At 46.0% G+C, this 21,803-nt stretch overlaps 1 protein-coding gene across 18 annotated transcripts in view; it reads left to right on the forward strand.

Moving 5' to 3' along the window:
* Window positions 1-21,803, forward strand: part of beta-Spec (spectrin beta chain) — a 75,097-nt gene that overhangs the window by 41,331 nt on the left and 11,963 nt on the right. For 13 of the 18 annotated variants that reach the window (XR_003656684.1, XR_003656686.1, XR_003656687.1 and 10 more), the window contains 20 exons: window positions 3-133; window positions 1,536-1,681; window positions 2,642-2,765; window positions 3,537-3,787; window positions 4,377-4,536; window positions 5,762-5,900; window positions 6,703-6,761; window positions 6,980-7,102; window positions 8,326-8,440; window positions 8,836-8,960; window positions 9,480-9,670; window positions 11,368-12,530; window positions 13,039-13,300; window positions 13,695-13,899; window positions 15,030-15,224; window positions 15,725-15,904; window positions 16,934-17,178; window positions 17,592-17,815; window positions 18,587-18,783; window positions 20,897-21,056. Coding sequence is in view for 8 of the 18 variants with exons in the window: in XM_028317964.1 (XP_028173765.1) it covers window positions 3-133; window positions 1,536-1,681; window positions 2,642-2,765; window positions 3,537-3,787; window positions 4,377-4,536; window positions 5,762-5,900; window positions 6,703-6,761; window positions 6,980-7,102; window positions 8,326-8,440; window positions 8,836-8,960; window positions 9,480-9,670; window positions 11,368-12,530; window positions 13,039-13,300; window positions 13,695-13,899; window positions 15,030-15,224; window positions 15,725-15,904; window positions 16,934-17,178; window positions 17,592-17,815; window positions 18,587-18,783; window positions 20,897-21,056 (4,395 nt within the window). In the remaining 10 variants the exon portion in view is untranslated. Of the gene's footprint in view, window positions 1-2; window positions 134-1,535; window positions 1,682-2,641; window positions 2,766-3,536; window positions 3,788-4,376; window positions 4,537-5,761; window positions 5,901-6,702; window positions 6,762-6,920; window positions 7,103-8,325; window positions 8,441-8,835; window positions 8,961-9,479; window positions 9,671-11,367; window positions 12,531-13,038; window positions 13,301-13,694; window positions 13,900-15,029; window positions 15,225-15,724; window positions 15,905-16,933; window positions 17,179-17,591; window positions 17,816-18,586; window positions 18,784-20,896; window positions 21,057-21,803 lie in introns of all 18 variants that reach the window. The other 5 variants (XR_003656689.1, XR_003656691.1, XM_028317970.1 and 2 more) reach the window with 2 other exon arrangements.

Raw genomic sequence — 21,803 nt, forward strand, 5'->3', positions numbered from 1 at the left:
AGTGTACCTGCTGATCTCCAAGCACAAAGCGTTGGAGGCGGATGTACAAGCTCACGAGGTTCAACTTATGGGCGTAGCAGCCGTGGGTGACGAGCTCATCTCCGGCGGACACTTCGGCGCTGACAGGATACAGGTACACATCATCATCATCATCATCATCATCATCATCATCATCATCATCAGCCCGCTGCTGTAGTGTAGGGTTGCCAGATGGAAACTTACCAAATCCGGGACAATCCTACTAGGACAACGGTGTTGGGACTTGGCCAAAGTAAAAATATCTTGGTTTCTCAAATGATTTAATTTGTATTTTAAAAGAAAAATGCCATTTATTTTCAAATACACACTTTTATTAAATAAGTAATGTACGTCAACGTACATAATAGGACTCACAGGCAGGCCAGCCGTGTCATTTGTTATTACATATTAGTTTATTTTGACACAAAACTATTAGGTTTTGGGAAATCCGGGACAGTAATGTCTAATTTACTGGACACGGGACAAGACGCAAAATTCCGGGACAATCTCGGATTTCCCGGGCATCTGGTAACCCTAGGTTCACATCATCATCATCATCATCATCAGCCCGCTGCTGTAGCGTGCCTTCTGATCTCCAAGCACAAAGCGTTGGAGGCGGATGTACAAGCTCACGAGGTTCAACTTATGGGCGTAGCGGCCGTGGGAGACGAGCTCATCTCCGGCGGACACTTCGGCGCTGATAGAATACAGGTAAACATCATCATCACCATCATCATCATCATCAGCCCGCTGCTGCAGTGTGCCTGCTGATCTCCAAACACAAGGCGTTGGAGGCGGACGTGAAGGCGCATGAGGTGCAGCTTATTGAATTGAATTGAAAAAAAATATTGTCAGACCGGGGTCCATAATCGTGTTAGTAACAATTTTCACTTAGCGTATGTTAGTAAGATACAAATAATGATTATAAAGCCGCTTACATAGCACTGGAAACGTGCAAGCTAAGCCAGCGCCCCAGCAGCGGCGAGTCCCACCTGTCAGCCAATTCCCTCAGGATGCAATTTGTACTGCCGCGGAGACGCTCTAGGAGCGATGCGCTCCGCTTCCGGATTATCGCGTGAAAGCCGTCGGTGTGCGCTTCCGCAAACATGGCTTAGCTCATGGGCGTAGCGGCCGTGGGAGACGAGCTCATCTCACATCATTATAATCTTCAGGTTGTTAAGTCTCCACTCCAGAAGTACGATTTTCTCTAATTTACCAGCGACAAATGGAGGGTTTACCTTCAAGGGACAAATCATGAAAAACCTATTTTGTGACGTTTGGACCTGAATTTATTTGTCAACTAAACCAATAACCAATCAGACAACTTTTATAACTAAACCAAAATGAAGATGTATACGACTTTCCTGCTTGATATCTTTCAGTAGACCTCTACTAGTGCAAGCTTATTTGAAGACTTGGTGTCATAGTTGATTAGTAGACTCCTACTAATGCAAGCTTTAGTTTTAGCTTAGGTGTTTGTTATAACTGATACTTAATACCATTATTGTCTAATCCAGGACCGTCTCCGCGACATCCTGTCCCAATGGAATCACCTACTCGACGCGGTGTCCCTCCGCAAGAACCGTTTGGACGCAGCTGTTCGCTACCACCAACTGTTCGCTGACGCCGATGACATTGACAACTGGATGTTGGACACGCTCAGGTTTGTGTTCGGTTTTTGATTGTTAAAATTTGGTTTGATATGGACTACTATTGATATTGGACTTCATTCTAAGATTTTTCCTATCTTTAATTATTTAAAACGATGCTGTAATAATTTCTTATGACAACCCCAGAGTATTTGAAAATCTTTTTCAAACTTCAACGTCAAAAATACATTAAACAGTATTTTACAATAACAAAATTCAGTCTCACTATTTCTGCTGTCCATTTTTGAGTAGTACCTGGCCTGTTCATCTCCGCGAGTTTGCATCGAAAACAAAACACGCGCGACTACCCCTCCTGAGATACCAAATTGACAGGACAATGACGAGCGAGTATTGACGCACGCACGTATTCTTCACCCATTTGCATTGTAAAGACAATAAACCATATGTAAAAACGGCGGTGCAATTAATACTCTACAGTATTTTTTAACTGCCTGAATAATATTAGAAACACAAAATATAATTCATGCTTATTCATGTATTTCCTCCGCCATTTTTCGCAGTTTGGCACCTCACGTCACACATCATTTTACCGAAGTCAGCCCTATGTCTTCGGCGCAGTACCGATCACTGACGTTTGTCAACAAAATGGTGCTCGACTCTTGAGACAAGCTAAATTACACCATATTGTTAACGACATTGAGCATACATTTTTTTATATACCTTCGCGAAGAAAATCGTACTCATTATTATTCTGTGGTAGTACCAAGAAAAAAAAGTTACTTTTGTTTGTATAAATAATACATAAATAGATTGCACAGGTACGAGTAATTAAACTGTGAAATACATTTTCGTGTCATTCCAAATTCCCGGGAAAATGTCCAACACTGCAACAATGTTAAACACAGAAAATTAACAAATAAAAATAATATAACCGTGTAATGCATGTTGGTTCATTATTAATTACAAGATAAATGAATATGAATCTTATTACTAACAAATACACTCCAATTTAGATTGGTGTCGTCGGAAGATACCGGTGTGGACGAGGCGCAAGTCCAGAGCCTGCTGAAGAAGCACAAGGACGTCACCGACGAGCTCAAGAACTACGCCAGCGTCATTCAGCAGCTCAAGCAACAGGTAAGCTTTGAACGATTTTGAACTGTATTCTTGTCGTAATAGAGTTTAATGTAATCATTGATTCATTTGGTCGCAAACTCGCCAAAAGGAAAAGGCTGATAGTTGTTATGACTTCGCAAAAAACATCTTTAGCGAGGAAGCAATGCCTGCCATTCCCATTCATTTTCTTTTCTATCTTGCTGTGAGTGAGAGAGAATATCGATTTCTTAATACCTACTGTGTAAGAGAGTATCCCTGCTGGTAATTACGCTTCCAGAATTTGGCCTATTTGAACTTTTCTACCAAAGTGTGTTTGTTTATTATCTTCCCTGACTAGGTCTACAAAAATGTCTTCTTATAGACAGATTATTATCTTCTATGTTCTCCCATCCTTTATCATCCTTATGCATACTCGTTTGTACACTAGGCGTCAAATAGTCCGTGAGTCCAAACCGTACTTTGGGAGCCAAAAAGTTCGCTACACGTCTTTGTTACAATGAGGGTTTTCGCGATTGAAAAATCCGCCAGATGGCAATATGTAGACGGGAGGTCCAAATGCTGCATGATTGGTGGATTTTGACATATCTGTCAATGTCATGTCAAAAATAACCAATCATGCAGCATTTGGACCTCGCGTCTACGTATTGCCATCTGGCGGATTTTTCAATCGCGAAAACCCTCATTGAAATATTGTTGTGTTTGGCCACTTTGGGTGTCACGAACTATTTGACGCTGGCTATAACTAAGCCAATTTTCCAGGAGTTATTTTCTTAACTTTGTGTAAATTCCTAGGCAAGCGAGCTAAGCCCAGAAGACGCCAACAGCCCCGAGGTCCGTGAGCGTTTGGCCGCCATCGACGCGCGTCACGGAGAACTTGCCGAGTTGGCTCGTCTCCGCAAGCAGAGGCTGCTCGATGCTCTCTCGCTGTTCAAACTGCTGGGAGAAGCTGATGCTGCCGACCAATGGATCGCTGAGAAGGATCGTATGTTGGATACCATGCTGCCGCCTAAGGATATCGATGATGTGGAGATTATGAAGCACAGGTAAGAAGCACACGTCAACAACTACTATGACGTCATTTTTTTAAAACTTAAAATAGGCAGATGTCGAGCTTTGGATGATTTTTAGTATAAATGTCATGCTGCACTTAAAGATATCAATGCTGGGAAGATCCACAAACAAGATATCACCACCACAAAATATCGATGCATCGATACTCTTGATTCACGTTTTGTTTATGGCGAGGTTAGATAGTTAAAACATTTCCTCTCATGGAAACATTTCTGCTGAGATCCCATGCAGTTTTCTTTGCGTCTCTTTCTTCCAGAAACATGTGAAATGTAGTAATACAGTTAGCGTAAGCTTACTACATATTATGCATTATATGCATACGTAAAAATTGCACATAATTGTTCTGATGTCATGGTCGGCGATGTCATAAATAGTTTATTTTATTCGACTGCCATCTTTTGACCATTGCAAATTAAGTTCTAAAGTGATATTCACAAGTCATAAATTCCTACAGATACGACGGCTTTGACAAGAGAATGAACCCGAATTTCATTAATCTGACATCTTTACCAATGCAAATAAAGTTCTAAAGTGGTTATAACAAGTCACAAATTCCCACAGATACGACGGCTTCGACAAGGAGATGAACGCGAACGCGTCCCGCGTGGCGGTCGTGAACCAGCTGGCTCGGCAGCTCATCCACGTGGAGCACCCGCAGGCGCCCGCCATACAGCAGCGGCAGCAGGCCCTCAACCAGGCCTGGGGCGCTCTCAGGGAGAAGGTAAATAGTCTAGACTAGTTCATATCATCAGGTCATGTAGCCTAAACTGCAGGAGCACGATTTTATTTTATTTATTTTATTTTATTTTATTAGGGACAACAAACAATTGTACAAACGGTTTTACAAAAAGTCTTACAGATAAATAATCTTAAATAAATGCACAACCAGCACCGTTATCCACAAAAGTAACAAATAGAACAGCTACTAATGTCGCACACGTTTGAAGAAATTATTTGACTAATTTTAAGTTTATGACAATAAATTCCATGCAAATTTTAAGTTTTAAGTTTGGTAAGTTAAAATTGACAAGTTCTAAGACAAAAGTCAGGAAACAACCGTATTACCAATTATTTAAGTTGGCTTAGTGCAGTTATATATGTCACCGTAAAACTGCGAACTCCGCCAGACTACAATCCGACGTAGTTAAATTACAATCCAACCTAACCTAACCCACCGTTAGTTTACAATCCAACGCGCCACACTATAAACTGACAGAGTCCACAACTTCACGTTGACACACACATTACATATTATACCTACAGTCAAGGCCATACGGCAAGCACCGATCATACAACAGAAAACGAAAATGGCAGACAAGGGAAATGCAAGGCGTACAAGTTAAAGGACTTAATACGGCAAAGATTTAAGGATTTAAATAATTGTATCGATCGATCACGATCTTACCACAGGACCCGAGTTTATCAGAAGTAATGGAGGACTTGAGCTATACGGGAGCTATCCTACCACACTTTCCCACCTTTGCAACTCCTGTATAGCCAGGATGTACAGCTTGACCGCCAACAAAAACCCAACCATTGAAGATCAAGTTTCTCTCGGGGGAACGTTAAACTGTCATTAGATCCGCCTATTTTTTTTTCGAGAGAACATAGGAGTTTGAAGTTAAGGTTCGACTTCCCTTCAGTGCCGAGGATGACAGGTGACAAATGTTAAGGGAGAAAGTAACAAATCAACATCAGGTTATTTAGTCTCTACTATAGGATCACGAATTCACAATCTTTTAACTTACCAGAGGCAAATGCAAGACTTCTACACTCTTCAAGCTACCGACGGGTTGAGGAAGCCTGGTTTTCACATATTTTTCTCTTTAGTTGCCTGCTGGCATCAACATGAAGAATGAGTGGTCCCATTCCAATCTGTTGGAATTATACGTTTTATTTTTCACTAGTAACTTAAAGACATCTTATTTATTGTTTCTCTCCACCAGGCGGAAGCCAAGAAGGACGAACTGAAGTCCGCGCAAGGCGTGCAGACGTTCCACATCGAGTGCCGCGAGACGGTGTCGTGGATCGAGGACAAGAAGCGCATCCTGCAGCAGACCGACAACCTGGAGATGGACCTCAACGGTAAGAGTAACATCTATTTGATTTAGCGACAGGTTCCAACGACACTGAATAGGCCGCAATCGCCGCTATTTCAGCAGCTATTCGATTACTTACAAAATGATTGATTGATTTTGATCAACTCCAGATATCGTTTCATTAGCTGCTGCTATGTAGGCACAAAAACTATGATTTTTCTTTCACATCCGCACTCCTCAGTATCGCGATTTCCACATCGTTTTGCAAAACATTATTACGTGACATGTCACCCGCCCCGCATTGCTCTACTTCATATTATTATAGTTCGTGTCATCCACGAAGACGAGCGAGTTCGAGGGGTGCGGGGAGTTTGATCCGACCAATCCGAGCGTCATTTGTGACGTTGGCAGCGCTGCAAGTTAGTTGTCCGTGAGTGAGCGCGCAAACTACAATAATGACACTCGGATTGGTCGGATCATGCTCCCCGCACCCCGCGCTTCCCACGACCCCGCGCGTATTCGTGGATGAAACGAACTAAAGCCTGGTCCGTGAGCACGTAGAATCCCGTCCAATGACCCCAAGCTGCCCATCTTTGTCGCTCGCACGTAATTATGTTGCTGTCCCGCTCACACACTCACTGCGGGCGCGCGTCGCACAGTCGCGACAGCAATATAATTACGCGCGAGCGATAAGGATGGGTAGCTTGGGGTCATTGGACGGGATTCTACGTGCTCACGGACCAGGCTTTATACATCTTTGTATGTACCTTTTGATCGTTACAAAAAGTGTGGTAAGTAGTAAGTCTACTGGTTTTCGTGCACCTCAATAACTCTTCATAACTCCCCAGGCGTGATGACCCTTCAGCGCCGGCTATCGGGCATGGAGCGCGACCTGGCCGCCATCCAGGCGCGCATAAAAAAATGCGTTACGTATTCCAAAACCGCGAGAGTAGTCGACCAAACTCGCCTATTTACGACCACTGTGTTCAGTTTTAGTCTCAACGACCTAGCTGTATTCTCCAGCAGTGATTTATGTCCATAAAATTAACGTGCCATCATTTCCTAGGCGTGATGACACTTCAACGGCGCCTATCAGGCATGGAGCGCGACCTGGCCGCCATCCAGGCGCGCATCAGCTCGCTGGAGGACGAGGCCAACGCCATCGAGGGCTCGCACCCGGAGGAGGCGGCGCTCATCCGCGAGCGCGTCCAGCACATCACCGAGAACTGGGACCAGCTGACGCAGATGGTGAGTGTGTGGTGACCCTACAGCGCCGCCTGTCCGGCATCCAGCGCGACCTGGCCGCCATCCAGGACGAGACCAACGCGAGCAGATGGTGAGTGTGTGGTGACCCTACAGCGCCGGCTGTCCGGCATCCAGGACGAGGCCAACGCGAGCAGATGGTGAGTGTGTGGTGACCCTACAGCGCCGCCTGGCGGGCATGGGGCGCGACCTGGCCGCCATCCAGGACGAGACCAACGCGAGCGGATGGTGAGTGTGTGGTGACCCTACGCGCCGCATGGAGCGCGACCTGGCCGCCGTCCAGGACGAGACCAACGCGAGCAGATGGTGTGTGGTGACCCTACAGCGCCGCCTGGCGAGCATGGAGCGCGACCTGGCCGCCGTCCAGGACGAGGCCAACGCGAGCAGATGGTGAGTGTGTGGTGACCCTACAGCGCCGCCTGGCGGGCATGGAGCGCGACCTGGCCGCCGTCCAGGACGAGACCAACGCGAGCAGATGGTGTGTGGTGACCCTACAGCGCCGCCTGGCGAGCATGGAGCGCGACCTGGCCGCCGTCCAGGACGAGGCCAACGCGAGCAGATGGTGAGTGTGTGGTGACCCTACAGCGCCGCCTGTCGGGCATCCAGAGCGACCTGGCCGCCATCCAGGACGAGGCCAACGCGCGAGGACCAGCTGACGCAGATGGTGAGTGGGACTGATGATGACGATGTTCCTCCGTTTTCAGGACCATTTTTGACCATAGTTTTAACTATTGTATCCATTAGAATAGATAAAATCATAATTTTATGATTCATAAAAAACGATAGTTACAGGCCAGACTGTAGTTTGGCTTTTTAACTTCGTTATTCCCCTGGGCCATATACATCGCCATAACATCCGGCGGCATTGACAGCGGAGCGAAGTCTTGCGACTATACAAAAAACTGAAATATACGCCGATCGCGATGTAGCCCAGAGGTTACATCTAAACCCCTGGGTAAGTTATGTTATGCTATGGAACGGACATCTAAGAAACTACTATGATTGAATGAGAGGTATGATATTTATGACCATTGGATTTTAGTATAAATCTACACACAGTTGTAAATGCTACTTGATTACCTGGCCTTAGTTCGTTTCAGCCCAAAAGACGTCCACTGCTGGACAAAGGCCTGGCCTTACTATAACTTAACCTCCTACAGATCATAATTTTAGAAACATAGAGTAAATAAGTGGTCTGTTTTTCGCAGCTCAAAGAACGCGACTCAAAATTGGAGGAAGCCGGAGACTTGCACCGTTTCCTACGCTCCGTCGACCACTTCCAGGCCTGGCTCACAAAGACGCAGACGGACGTGGCTTCTGAAGGTAACAAAATTGATGTTATATTGATGACATTATTAATACATCATGGGTCTTTTCTTGTGGGTCTTTAGTCTTCCATATTAAAAGTCTCTTTTACGATTATAATAAGATATTCTTAAAGTAAGACTAGAGCATTTCTATGTATTCTTTTTAAGAATGATGCAATACAGATAAAATTGTCCGTGGCACCCAAAGTAGCCAATAAGTTCGCAACACGTCTTTGTTGCCATTGGAAGAAGGTTGTGTTGTCAACTTTTTAGTCACTTTGGGTGTCATGAACTATTTGACGCTGACTGTACGACATTTGGTTCGTGAAAAACAGAGTGGCTCGTTGTTCTGTTACAAGTAAATGCCTTTATTTCTAGTCCACATCATTAAATAATGTATTTACCTTTTAGACACGCCGTCAAGCCTGGCCGAGGCGGAGAAGCTTCTGTCGCAGCACCAGACCATCAAGGAGGAGATCGACAACTACAAGGACGAGTACGCCAAGATGATGGAGTATGGCGAGAAGATCACTGCCGTGAGTATAATTCTATCTTTCTATAAGTTACAAAAATATTATTTTTTTATGGCTAGATGTTTTTGGTAAAATGCATGACATGATTTAATGTAACGTAACATTTGCGCTTTGTCTGTTCGACAAGGTTTTTGACAGTGGGATAGTTACAATGCATCTAGCGTGGTCTTTATCTCTATATTTGTGTTTTGACACCCTTTTAGTTTCTTTTGTATGCGGAATTTTGGTTCTCCTCGTCAAAGAGACCGCTCATCTTGCTTTTAGGGCTTACGTTCTTAGAGCTAGGGTATTTTAAACTTTGATGGTTTCAACCTGTAACAACGACTGTACGTCAGATTGTGGTGTAAAGTTGTATATTTTAGAACCACATAAGTTATTATGATAAGACACGATGTCAATTACACAACGTTGTTGGTGCTAAATAATTTCTATTACAACCACATAAGTCGTCCCATCTTTTAGCTTGATGCGTCCTTATCATGACGTCATGTACGACTTTTTTTACCGTCCTTTGTCCCCCAGGAGCCGTCCACCCAAGACGACCCGCAATACATGTTCCTGCGCGAGCGTCTTAAGGCTCTGCGTGAGGGCTGGGCCGAGTTGCAGCAGATGTGGGAGAACAGGCAGCAGCTTCTTGCTCAAAGCCTGGAGCTGCAGCTGCTGCAGAGAGACGCGCGCCAGGCTGAGGTGCTGCTGGCGCACCAGGAGCTCAGGTACGAAGGGTTTTGGACTTCGTGTCTGTGGGATAAGATTTAAAATCAATTAGGAAAAGCTAGTACATGGTCTTTCGCGAGCGTCATGAGGCTCAGATGTGGGAGAACAGGCAGCAGCTGCTCGCACAGAGCTTGGAGCTGCAGCTGCAGCTGCTGCAGAGAGACGCGCGCCAGGCTGAGGTGCTGCTGGCGCACCAGGAGCTCAGGTACGATGGGTTATGGACTTTGTAGCTGTGGGGTAAGGCTTAAAATCTGGGGAAAGTTAGTACATGTCCCAACGCGAGCACCACGAGGCTCAGATGTGGGAGAACAGGCAGCAGCTGCTCGCACAGAGCTTAGAGCTGCAGCTGCTGCAGAGAGACGCGCGCCAGTCGGAGGTGCTGCTGGCGCACCAGGAGATCAGGTATGATGGGTTTTGAATTTTATAGCTGTGGGATAAGGTTCAAAATCAATTGGACCTACAACAAATGTGGGAGAACAGGCAGCAACTCCTTGCTCAAAGCCTGGAGCTGCAGCTGCTGCAGAGAGACGCGCGCCAGGCTGAGGTGCTGCTGGCGCACCAGGAGCTCAGGTACGATGGGTTTTGAACCTTGTTACTATGGGAAAAGGTTCAAAATCAACTGGGGAAAGTTAGTACATGTCTCAACGCGAGCGTCACGAGGCTTAGATGTGGGAGAACAGGCAGCAGCTGCTCGCACAGAGCTTAGAGCTGCAGCTGCTGCAGAGAGACGCGCGCCAGTCGGAGGTGCTGCTGGCGCACCAGGAGATCAGGTATGATGGGTTTTGAATTTTATAGCTGTGGGATAAGGTTCAAAATCAATTGGACCTACAACAAATGTGGGAGAACAGGCAGCAACTCCTTGCTCAAAGCCTGGAGCTGCAGCTGCTGCAGAGAGACGCGCGCCAGGCTGAGGTGCTGCTGGCGCACCAGGAGCTCAGGTACGATGGCAATGGAACTTTGTGGCTTTAAGATAAGGCTCAAAATCAATTAGGGAAAGCTAGTAAATGGTCTTTCGCGAGCGCCACAAGGCTCAGATGTGGGAGAACAGGCAGCAGCTGCTCGCACAGAGCTTAGAGCTGCAGCTGCTGCAGAGAGACGCGCGCCAGGCGGAGGTGCTGCTGGCGCACCAGGAGCTCAGGTACGATGGGTTTTTGACTTTGTAGCTGTGGGATAAGGCTCAAAATCAATTGGGGAAAGCTAGTACATGGTCTTTCGCGAGCGTCACAAGGCTCAGATGTGGGAGAACAGGCAGCAGCTGCTCGCACAGAGCTTAGAGCTGCAGCTGCTTCAGAGAGACGCGCGCCAGGCTGAGGTGCTGCTGGCGCACCAGGAGCTCAGGTGTGAATGGTTTTGGACTTTGTGTTTGTGGGATAAGGGTCAAAATCAATTGGGGAAGGTTAGTTCATGTCTCTACGCGAGCGTAACGAGGCTCAGATGTGGGAGAGCAGACAGCAGCTGCTAGCACAGAGCTTAGAGCTGCAGCTGCTGCAGAGAGACGCGCGCCAGGCTGAGGTGCTACTGGCGCACCAGGAGCTCAGGTACGATGGGTTTTGGACTTTGTGTCTGTGTGACAAGGTTCTAAATTAATTGCAGCAAGTTTATGTCACTGTATCTCGACTCGACTCGACTGGGTTGGGAAAACAGTGTGTTCAAAGTAAGCTCGAGTTCGATGCAATAACCTTAATTTCCTTTGCAGACTGGCAAAGACCGAGCCGCCAACGAACCTGGAGCAAGCCGAGAACCTCATCAAGGAGCACGAGGCCTTCCTCACGACCATGGAAGCCAACGACGACAAGATCAACTCCGTCGTGCAGTTTGCCAACCGCCTGGTGGAAGAACGCCACTTCGATGCCGACAAGATCCAACGCAAGGCTGAGAGCATCGAGGCGCGCCGCAACGCAAACCGCGACAAGGCCGTCCAGCAAATGGAGAAGCTCCAAGACCAGCTTCAACTCCACCAGTTCCTCCAAGACTGCGACGAACTCGGCGAGTGGGTGCAGGAGAAGAACGTCACCGCACAAGACGACACCTACCGCTCCGCAAAGACCATCCACTCGAAATGGACCCGCCATCAAGCTTTCGAGGCCGAAATCGCGGCTAACAAGGAACGCCTGTTCGCCGTCCAGAACGCGGCCGAAGAACTCATGAAGCAGAAGCCGGAATTCGTCGAAATCATCTCCCCCAAGATGACCGAATTAGAAGATCAATTCGAAAACCTCCAGACGACAACCAAAGAAAAGGGCGAGCGTCTCTTCGACGCGAACCGCGAGGTGCTCCTCCACCAGACCTGCGACGACATCGACTCGTGGATGAACGAACTAGAGAAGCAGATCGAGAACACCGACACCGGCACTGATCTGGCGTCTGTCAACATTCTCATGCAGAAGCAGCAGATGATCGAGACTCAGATGGCCGTCAAGGCGAAGCAGGTCACGGAATTGGAGACCCAAGCGGAATACTTGCAGAAGACCGTGCCCGATAAGATGGAGGAAATTAAGGAAAAGAAAAAATCTGTGGAGCAAAGATTCGAGCAGCTCAAAGCTCCTCTACTGGAGCGTCAGCAGAACTTGGCGAAGAAGAAAGAAGCGTTCCAATTCAGACGCGACATCGAGGATGAGAAATTATGGATCCATGAGAAGATGCCTTTAGCTACCAGCACTGATTACGGCAACTCGCTGTTCAACGTGCAGATGCTTCAGAAGAAGAACCAGTCTCTCAAGACCGAGACTGACAACCACGAGCCGCGTATCCTGACGGTCATCTCCAACGGACAGAAGCTCATTGATGAGGGACACGAGGACGCGCCCGAGTTCAAGCAGAGGATCGACGAACTCACGGCGCGGTGGCGAGAACTTAAAGGTGAGCTATTTTAAATACAAAAATCATTTGTAACTATTGAATAAAGTGCTCACAAGATAATAGTATGCGTTAGTCCAGTTTAATATTATTTTCTTTCTTTTATATTGTAGCTGCCAGCGACCACAAAACAGCTATTCTCAGGGCTATGCAACGGCTCTTGTCAAGGCCGTCTTCCTGTTTCTATTCGAAGACGAGTGTGTTTCTGTGCAGAAAGTTGCTTGTGGCTTCGGCTGTAAACATTCACTGTTTCTGTTCGAAGACGCTTTTATTGTGGTCGCCTGGCGGCTCCAATGTGGTCGCCTGGCGGCTCCAATATAAAACATTTTACTAAGCATTTCTCATAATAACATTAGTAAATCTGTATTTTATGCGAGTCCTGCGTGACTCGTCTAATGTTGCTCTCGATTAAAGCAGTCATTTCTTCATTGTAACTAATGTGTAACCCTGGAGAGTAACATTACTATTTTTTCTATAGTTAATGGTAGTTACTTTTCATTTCATTGATCAGATGCCATCGAACAACGCAAGAACAACCTGTCCCAATGGGAGAAAGCGCAACAGTATCTGTTCGACGCCAACGAAGCGGAGGCCTGGATGAGCGAGCAAGAGCTATACATGATGGTGGAAGACCGCGGTAAAGACGAGATCTCTGCCCAGAACCTGATGAAGAAGCACGAGATTCTGGAGCAGGCGGTTGATGATTATGCGCAGACCATCCGCCAGCTCGGAGAAACTGTCAGGCAGCTGACCAGCGAGGAACATCCTTTGAGGTGAGTTTTTTGCAGAATACTGTTCGGGATAGAGGGAGAAAGCTGGAGGGAGACAGAGTTTAAATAAAATTAATAAGAATACTTTTGGTCCAATGCATAAATGCTTACAAGCATCGCACTTTCAAGTGATCATTTGGACAATATTTTTATCAAAGTGCATAAGAATAAAATGTCTGTCTTTTGGTCTATCGTTAAATTTTTTGCTCTGCATGTTTTTCAAAATGGAACTAAATCATATGCACATTGTCCTTGGACATGTATCTTGTGTATGGGTAGCTGATTTCACATCATACAAAAAGAGAGGTGCGTCATAAACTACAATATCGAATCGTATCTTAACGGAACGAAAAGTTCATTGGAAGCCAATTTACTCACGCATATCTCCTCTCCACAGCGAACAAATCTCCGTAAAGCAATCGCAAGTGGACAAACTGTACGCTGGACTCAAGGACTTGGCCGGCGAGCGCCGCGCCAAGCTTGACGAAGCGTTGCGACTCTTCCAGCTGTCTCGCGAGGTCGACGATCTGGAACAATGGATCACGGAGCGAGAGCTGGTGGCTAGTTCACAGGAGCTCGGACAGGACTACGAGCATGTCACTGTAAGTGGAATTTGGACCTTAGCTACTGCATTATAAAGGTGTAATTACTGTAGGGTCGGCATTTATGAAGTTGGAAGTACGTCGATTGCTGCAGCTACTAAGGTATGTGATGAGAGGCATTAATGTCACCCGCGCAAAGTTGGACGAAGCGCTGCGACTCTTCCAGCTGTCTCGCGAGGTCGACGACCTGGAGCAATGGATCACGGAGCGAGAGCTGGTGGCTAGTTCACAGGAGCTTGGACAGGACTACGAGCATGTCACTGTAAGTGGAATTTGAACCTTAATTACTGCATTATAGAGGTGTAATTACTGTAGGGTCGGCCTTTATGAAGTTGGAAGTACGTCGATTGCAGCAGTTACTAAGGTATGTGTTGAGAGGCATTAATGATACCCGCGCCAAGTTGGACGAAGCGTTGCGACTCTTCCAGCTGTCCCGCGAGGTCGATGACCTGGAGCAATGGATCACGGAGCGAGAGCTGGTGGCTAGTTCACAGGAGCTTGGACAGGACTACGAACATGTCACTGTAAGTGGAATTTGAACCTTAGATACTGTGCCATAGAGATGTAACTCCTTTAGTGGCGGCATTTTAAAAGTGGGAACGCGACGAAGCGTTGCATCTACCGATATGTGCATTGAAAGCCACAGGTAAAAAGCAATATTAGAACCTCGTCAAAGTCAATTTACCTTCGTAGATTGAAAATTACCGAACCGTTATGTTTTGAGTCATTCAACTTCCTTTACAACATCATTCAAGAAAATCGGCAACACCTTCATTTGTTCATGTTAATTAGACTAAGAGCTAGTGAACGCCAGACCTACGTCATTTTATAAAAGCTGAAAGTTTTTCAGCGTATGCTCCCAATATAGGATATAATGTTGGTGAATTATGAAGTTTGGGTTATGGTGGCTTTGGGAGCTACCCTAAATAAACTGTCTTTAGGGTAGCTCCCAAAAGACAGTTTTTTTCTGGCGTTCACTAGCTCTGAGTCTAAATATCATGTCATAGTAAAGCAACATTGAAGAATGTTAACCGAAGTAACTTGTAATCTAACAATGAAGTCTACAAAAAAATTCCACACTCAACCTACACCATTCCTGTAACGTTTCTAACATTTATTCTCCTTTCCAGCTTCTATGGGAGCGTTTCAAGGAGTTCGCGCGCGAGACCCAAGCGGTTGGGTCTGAACGCGTGGCCACTGCTGAACGCATCGCCGACCAGATGATCGCCATGGGTCACTCTGACAACGCCACGATTGCACAGTGGAAGGAGGGGCTCAAGGAGACCTGGCAGGACTTGTTGGAGCTCATCGAGACCAGGACACAGGTATGGCAGTGGAATTAGTGGCTTTTTGTCATGTCACTTTAAAAATTCTGTATTTCACCTAAATTGCTCAGTGTGAGTTTCTGACGTAGCGGGGGCACTAGGTGGACCGACGATCTGGTGAAGGTTGCAGGAAGAACCTGGATACGGGCAGCGCAGGACCGGTTTGTTGTGAAAAGCTTTGGGGGAGGCATTTTTCCAGCAGTGGACATCATTTGGCTGAAACGAACGAACGAGTTCTTGTCACGAGAATTGCTTGAATTTTATATCGCTCAACAGAAGTCTAGTCTGATCCTCGGTTCGTCCAAGGGTATCGTTTTAAATCAGATGATCAGTTACAAATTGATATCACTAGAAGTCATATCACTGTCCTAGGTAGAACTCGAGTTCTTTAGCAGACTTGAAATTGACATACGTATTTAAAATATTATTATGAGCTTATGCTGTTGTTATTGCTCTTTTTTTACTTCGTCATCATTAATATAATCTACTTAACTCCCCAGATGCTGGCGGCATCTCGCGAGCTTCACAAATACTTCCACGACTGCAAAGACACGCTACAACGCGTCAACGAGAAGGCCCGCGGAGTGAGCGACGAGCTGGGCCGCGACGCCATCAGCGTGGGCGCGCTGCAGCGCAAGCACCACAACTTCATGCAGGACCTCAGCACGCTGCAGCAGCAGGTACAGCCGCTGTGTGCCCTACCCCCCGGACATAAGGTCCAGTCTCGCGTGCTGCCCAGCAGGCACGGAGCGAGCGACGAGCTGGCCGCGACGCCATCAGCGTGGGCGCGCTGCAGCGCAAGCACCACAACTTCATGCAGGACCTCAGCACGCTGCAGCAGCAGGTACAGCCGCTGTGTGCCCTACCCCCAGGACATAAGGTCCAGTCTCGCGTGCTGCCCAGCAGGCACGGAGCGAGCGACGAGCGAATTCGCCGCGAATGTTTTCGCGCGAACACGAGCATAATTATGTAAAGAGAGAAGTAATTCGAAACGCAAGCGTTTGGGGAGGGATTCAGTAGTGCAAAATAATCAGTATCAAAATTTTGCCGCTCCATGATCCCTAAATGCACTCGCCGTCACGTTCGCGCGTTTACTTGACGCAACACAGAGGTCCTTAGTATTTCAACTCGCGCGTAGTGCGCGCGAGTCGTGAGTCTGGCGTAGTGCGTATGATTCGACGCGCGTAGAATTCGCGACGTGCGCGTGAGCGATGTCATTGCGAGGCTGCATACGAGATTGATGCACCACGAGTATGCAACGATGTGAGCAGGCTTGCAATGTCGATCGACTCTTTTATGTACGCTACTTGGTCTAGCGGAGCAGAACGGTCTACTATAGTGACCGGCACAGAACACAGCCCTATATAAGCACAGTAGAACGCCGATTATCCGAATTAATTGGGACCGGGGTCGATTCGGATAATCGAAAATTCGGATAATCGGTCATAGACTGGTAATAAAGAAAAACGAATTGTCACACATATAATAACCTTGATTAAATTAACAAACACAGTTCTACAATAACGCTCAGTTGAAATATAAAATATCTGGAATCCAGCGAGTTCCAACTTTTTAAAACAAAACAAATCAAAAATTACTTGGTGGCATTTTTTTTTATATTACGCTTAGGATCGATTCGGATAATTGGCGATTCGGATAATCGGCGTTCTACTGCATTAAAAAAAAATACAACTGTAACTTTGACGCAGGTGGAAGCCATCACAGCGGAATGCAGCCGCCTCGGCGCGTCATACGCGGGCGACAAGGCCGCAGAGATCACCCGACGAGCCGGCGAGGTCGCCGACGCCTGGGCAGCCTTACAGGCCGCCTGCCGCGCCAGGAAGGCCAAGCTTGAAGACGCTGATGACCTGTACCGGTTCCTGAACCAAGTCCGCACGCTTACCCTCTGGATGGACGATGTGGTCCGCCAGATGAACACCGGAGAGAAGCCACGGTATGTCTTTGTTAAGTTCCTAAGGTCATTGAGACACTAGTGAATGATATCTGATGATGCCTAATCTTAAGCGCAAGCTGGCTCTATGAAGATAACTTAAATTTGTATTTTAAAGATGGTTATAAAGAGCAAAACCATAAAAGTCGTTGGATTTTGGTATTTAAGTCAACGTAATTTATTAGGAAGTTTATTCGTATTGCCACTTAATTAATGCGGGGCGCGTCCGGTAGTGAAATATGTCATAACCGTGCACGCTTCGTATCATACATTCTTGGGTCAATGTATAATAATAATTCCCACAATATTCCTGTTCTTTCCGACATTATCTTTTAGGTCTCATTACATAGTTGTTACTTACTCAATAGTCCACAGTAATAGTTTTCCGTAACTTTAACGCTTAATCTTTCCCACAGAGACGTAAGCGGCGTTGAGCTTCTAATGAACAACCACCAATCGCTGAAGGCCGAGATCGACACGCGCGAAGACAACTTCACGGCTTGCATCTCGCTCGGCAAGGAGCTATTGGCGAGACAGCACTACGCGACTGCAGACATCAAGGACAAACTGCTGCTCCTCACCAACCAGAGGAACGCACTGCTGCGCCGCTGGGAGGAGCGCTGGGAGAACTTGCAGCTCAGTGAGTTATCACACTGTTTTCTCCTTCGAATAGTTTTGATTTGTACTGATTTAATTTATCATTTTCGGTGAACCGACGAAAGAAGAAGTAGAACAACACTAAGTTTGCCATGACGCCTTCATTTAAGAATTTATGGCCCACATGCTCGATGGATTAACGGTCACCTGATAGCTAGATGGCATTGCCAGTTTTATTGTTTCTTGGTCTAATGGTGGAGGTCGACTTCTAGCAATAGCCTCGCTGAAATGATAAAAGGAAATAATATTTGGACTTAAAACCCAAAAACGACGAATTAATTCCGAAGTTACTTCACACCGTAAAGCGAATTCGAAAACTATCACGAATAATTCTTGTCTACCTGTTCACGTTTTTAATTTTGTTTAGAGGTATCAAATCAGATCAGTTGGGATAGGATGCGCGCCATGATAAAATCTTATTGACGATCTTAGACCACAAAGTGTATCCGGCTTATCATGCAAAATCGATAAAGTACTTCTACTTACCTAAGTCTGTCGCCATAACAACTATGTTAACAGCATTGTTGTGTTCCGGCAGTTAGAGGTAAGATAGCCAGTTCCTCTGTGGTTGAGGATTCCGGGTGAAGCTCGCTTTCACCTTCGGCCTGATCATCACTTACCATCAGGTGAGATTCAGGCCAAGAACTTCCTCGTTGGGGATTTAAAAAAAATCATGGCGCGCATCCTAGGCGTACAAATATGTTATGACCTCTGCCTGCAGTATAAATACCGTAATTGACCATAATTCCCTTAGTCCTGGAAGTATACCAGTTCGCCCGCGACGCGGCCGTGGCCGAAGCGTGGCTGATCGCCCAAGAACCGTACCTCATGTCCCAAGAGTTGGGCCACACCATCGACGAGGTGGAGAGCCTCATCAAGAAGCACGAGGCTTTCGAAAAGAGCGCGGCGGCGCAGGAGGACAGATTCAGCGCGCTACAGAGACTTACCACGGTGAGTTAGGGTGCTAACTTACAGATGGTGGTGGTGGATTTAATTTTTGTATTTGCACAAAAGTACTGTTATAGCAGAATCGCTAAAATCAAGTGGCAGTGGGCGGGGCACATAGCTCGAAGAGCTGATGGCCGCTGGGGCAGGAAAGTTCTTGAGTGGCGACCACGAGCTGGAAGACGTAGCGTGGGCAGGCCTCTCACTAGGTGGACCGACGATCTGGTGAAGGTCGCGGGAGGTACCTGGATGCAAGCGGCGCAGGACCGGTCTTTGTGGAAATCCTTGGGGGAGGCCTTTGTCCAGCAGTGGACGTCTTTCGGCTGAAACGAACGAACTGTTATAGCTATAGCACTTAACTGAGACTGTGCCTGAGGTATGGGAGGGGTGATTTTGACGTATTATAACGTGACGTGACAAAGAATAAAAATATGCGGTCTCGCTGACATTTGACGTAACAAAAACCCTCCCAACCTCCCGTGCCGCTCCCACACCTCAGGCACTAACTCAGGCGCTACAGTTATAGCATCTTTTCAACCGGCTGTTGTATCATTTGAGTTTAGTATTGACATTATCGTCAATGAGGGCTATCGTTTAGCAATCACCGGCTAGGATGCGCGCCGTGATATACTTTATCGACGTCAAAATGTATGGGCCTAATCGATAAATTGACGTGATAACCGTTTATCGCGGGGCGCATAAAAGGCCCACTGGATGAGTTATGCCAACTGTGAAGTATAAAAACAATTATAATAGCCCTCATTGATTACTGTCACTTGTTGTATAATACACATTGCATTCTGTACAATCATATCTTGCATGGTAAATTGGTGATGGTTTACTGATTTTCATTTAGTTGCATAATACCTTCTTAATCAAAGTTTTAGTTGTACATTTTTATTTCACTTCTTACTTTTGCTTGTTGTTTTTATTTCATTCTTATTCTTCTTTCACAACTAGCTTGAACTTCGTGAGTCGAAGCTGTGGCCTTGTACCCAGCCTTGGGAGAACTCTGATGATATCAGTTTCACTTACCACCCCCCGCCCCCTTCCCACATACCCTTAACACCCCTCACCATTGTCACTGAAAAACGGTCCGTTCACGACGTAGTCCAAGATCTAGTAGTCAACAGCGACAAAATAAAAATACCTGAAAAATATAAAAGAACTCTCAAACTAGACTATTCGGACTGCAAGAAGAATGACTCTTACCTATGGACGGCTGTTACCCGTAATAGTTTAACGACGATATCAGAGAATAGCACCCCTCCCTCGACACCGCTTATGAGTCCAATGTCGCCAGAAATATACAGTCCCGTATTCTTTGAATATCCAGACCGCACAGATCTGTCGAATCAAATGAATGACCACTTGGCGTGTATAAATTTCATTCTCTGGGAGAGGTTAGCCAGCCAGTTAGTGTTTCCCAACGTTTCTCTACTCAGACGGCGAAGCGACAGCTCTTCGAAGTCTGGCAGTATAAAACGAATAATTAATAGACTGTCAAGGAAAAGTAAATCTTCTGATACAGACTCTAAAGGCGAAGTGGCAGTGTTATCTATGCCCGCATTGACCGGCAGTACGAACACTATTAATGATTTAGGAAAGGATGTAAAAACTATTCCTTTAAATTCCTCCTTGCTCCTCCTCTCCCAAACCAGATCTCTTCTTTTCCCGGATGGTGCATGGTATTTTAACTACTTGGATGGTGTAAGTGTAGTTTGGTGTAGTGCATGAGCTTTTATAACGCATTTTATTTGCAGCTTCGATATGAATTGAAGCAGGCTTGACACTTGAGAATGCTTTCAGTAGTTTTAAGGTGGACATCGGAATGTTAAATAAAGATAACTTCTAATGCATGTGCCCATTGCATGATAAAATATTTCTGACCACTAAAACTAAAATTATCGATTGATTTAGTTTTGTGTCCAGTTTTGCGAGCCAAATAAAAAAAAATCTCTACATTTATCTTTAGCAAATCTTTTGCCATCCTAAATTTTTAGTAACAGTTAATTCCGATTCGCGTCAGCTGCCTTGGCCCAAAGCTCGCAGCTTCCTCGCCTTTGCCACACCTTACCCCCAACATACCACACAACTATTAACTTGCCCACCTTCACAGTTCGAAGTGAAAGAGATGAAGAGACGCCAAGAAGCTGCCGAAGCGGCTGAACGTGAGAAACGCGAGCGGGAAGCAGCCGAGGCCGCCGCCGCCGCCGCCGCAGCCGCGCAAGACGCCGTCGACCGCGCCGCCTCGCCGCAGGAACAACCGCAGCCGCAGGGTAATTATAAAGCAATGAGAACTCTATTGATAGATACTGAGAGTCTGGAATTGAGTGAATTCTATTCGGTACACGATACCGGGTAGCTGTCTTTGGTAATCGATATGTGACGTTATTGACGATAAGGGAAAACAAAAGTATAGCCATCGACTGATTGGCAAGGCCTCGTAACTGAAAAAAGTAGACGGAGTGACATAATATCTAAAAGGTTGATGTATAAGTTGTCTATTATAGATAGAGCACTTTTTATTTTGGATTTATCATCAAACATTAAAACACTTATTGCACTACGTTTACATATCGATTGTCATAGACACCCACATTGAGCAACTTACAATGACACTTAATTAAGATTTACCTGAATATAAGATTAATTTGTTGATAAATATCCTAAATATCTTTAGTAAATTAACATGATCAATTTTCGATCAAAACACAGAGTAAAAATATTTCTCTCTAAATTAACATCACTTCAAATCACGGATTGCAATGTAAGCACGCATGTGTATTGTCTATTAGCACTAAAACGAAGTTCTTTAAAGTGAGACAGAGATATTCACTAACTTTCACCGTTAACTGGTGAATGTTGCTTGCGAATCTTGCAATACTGCAATAACACTGATCTTGAGGGTAGGATGAGATTTCAGACGGAATTACGACAGTTGAAAGATTTCGCACATCGCACAGCGATAGCCAAGACGGCTTATACGGCATCGCTTGCCGCTTTCCGTGTGAATTTTATACCGT

The sequence above is a fragment of the Ostrinia furnacalis genome, unplaced genomic scaffold (assembly GCF_004193835.3).
Source record: "Ostrinia furnacalis isolate ACB-3 unplaced genomic scaffold, ASM419383v2 OfSCF6580, whole genome shotgun sequence".
NCBI classification, from domain to species: Eukaryota; Metazoa; Arthropoda; class Insecta; order Lepidoptera; family Crambidae; genus Ostrinia; species Ostrinia furnacalis.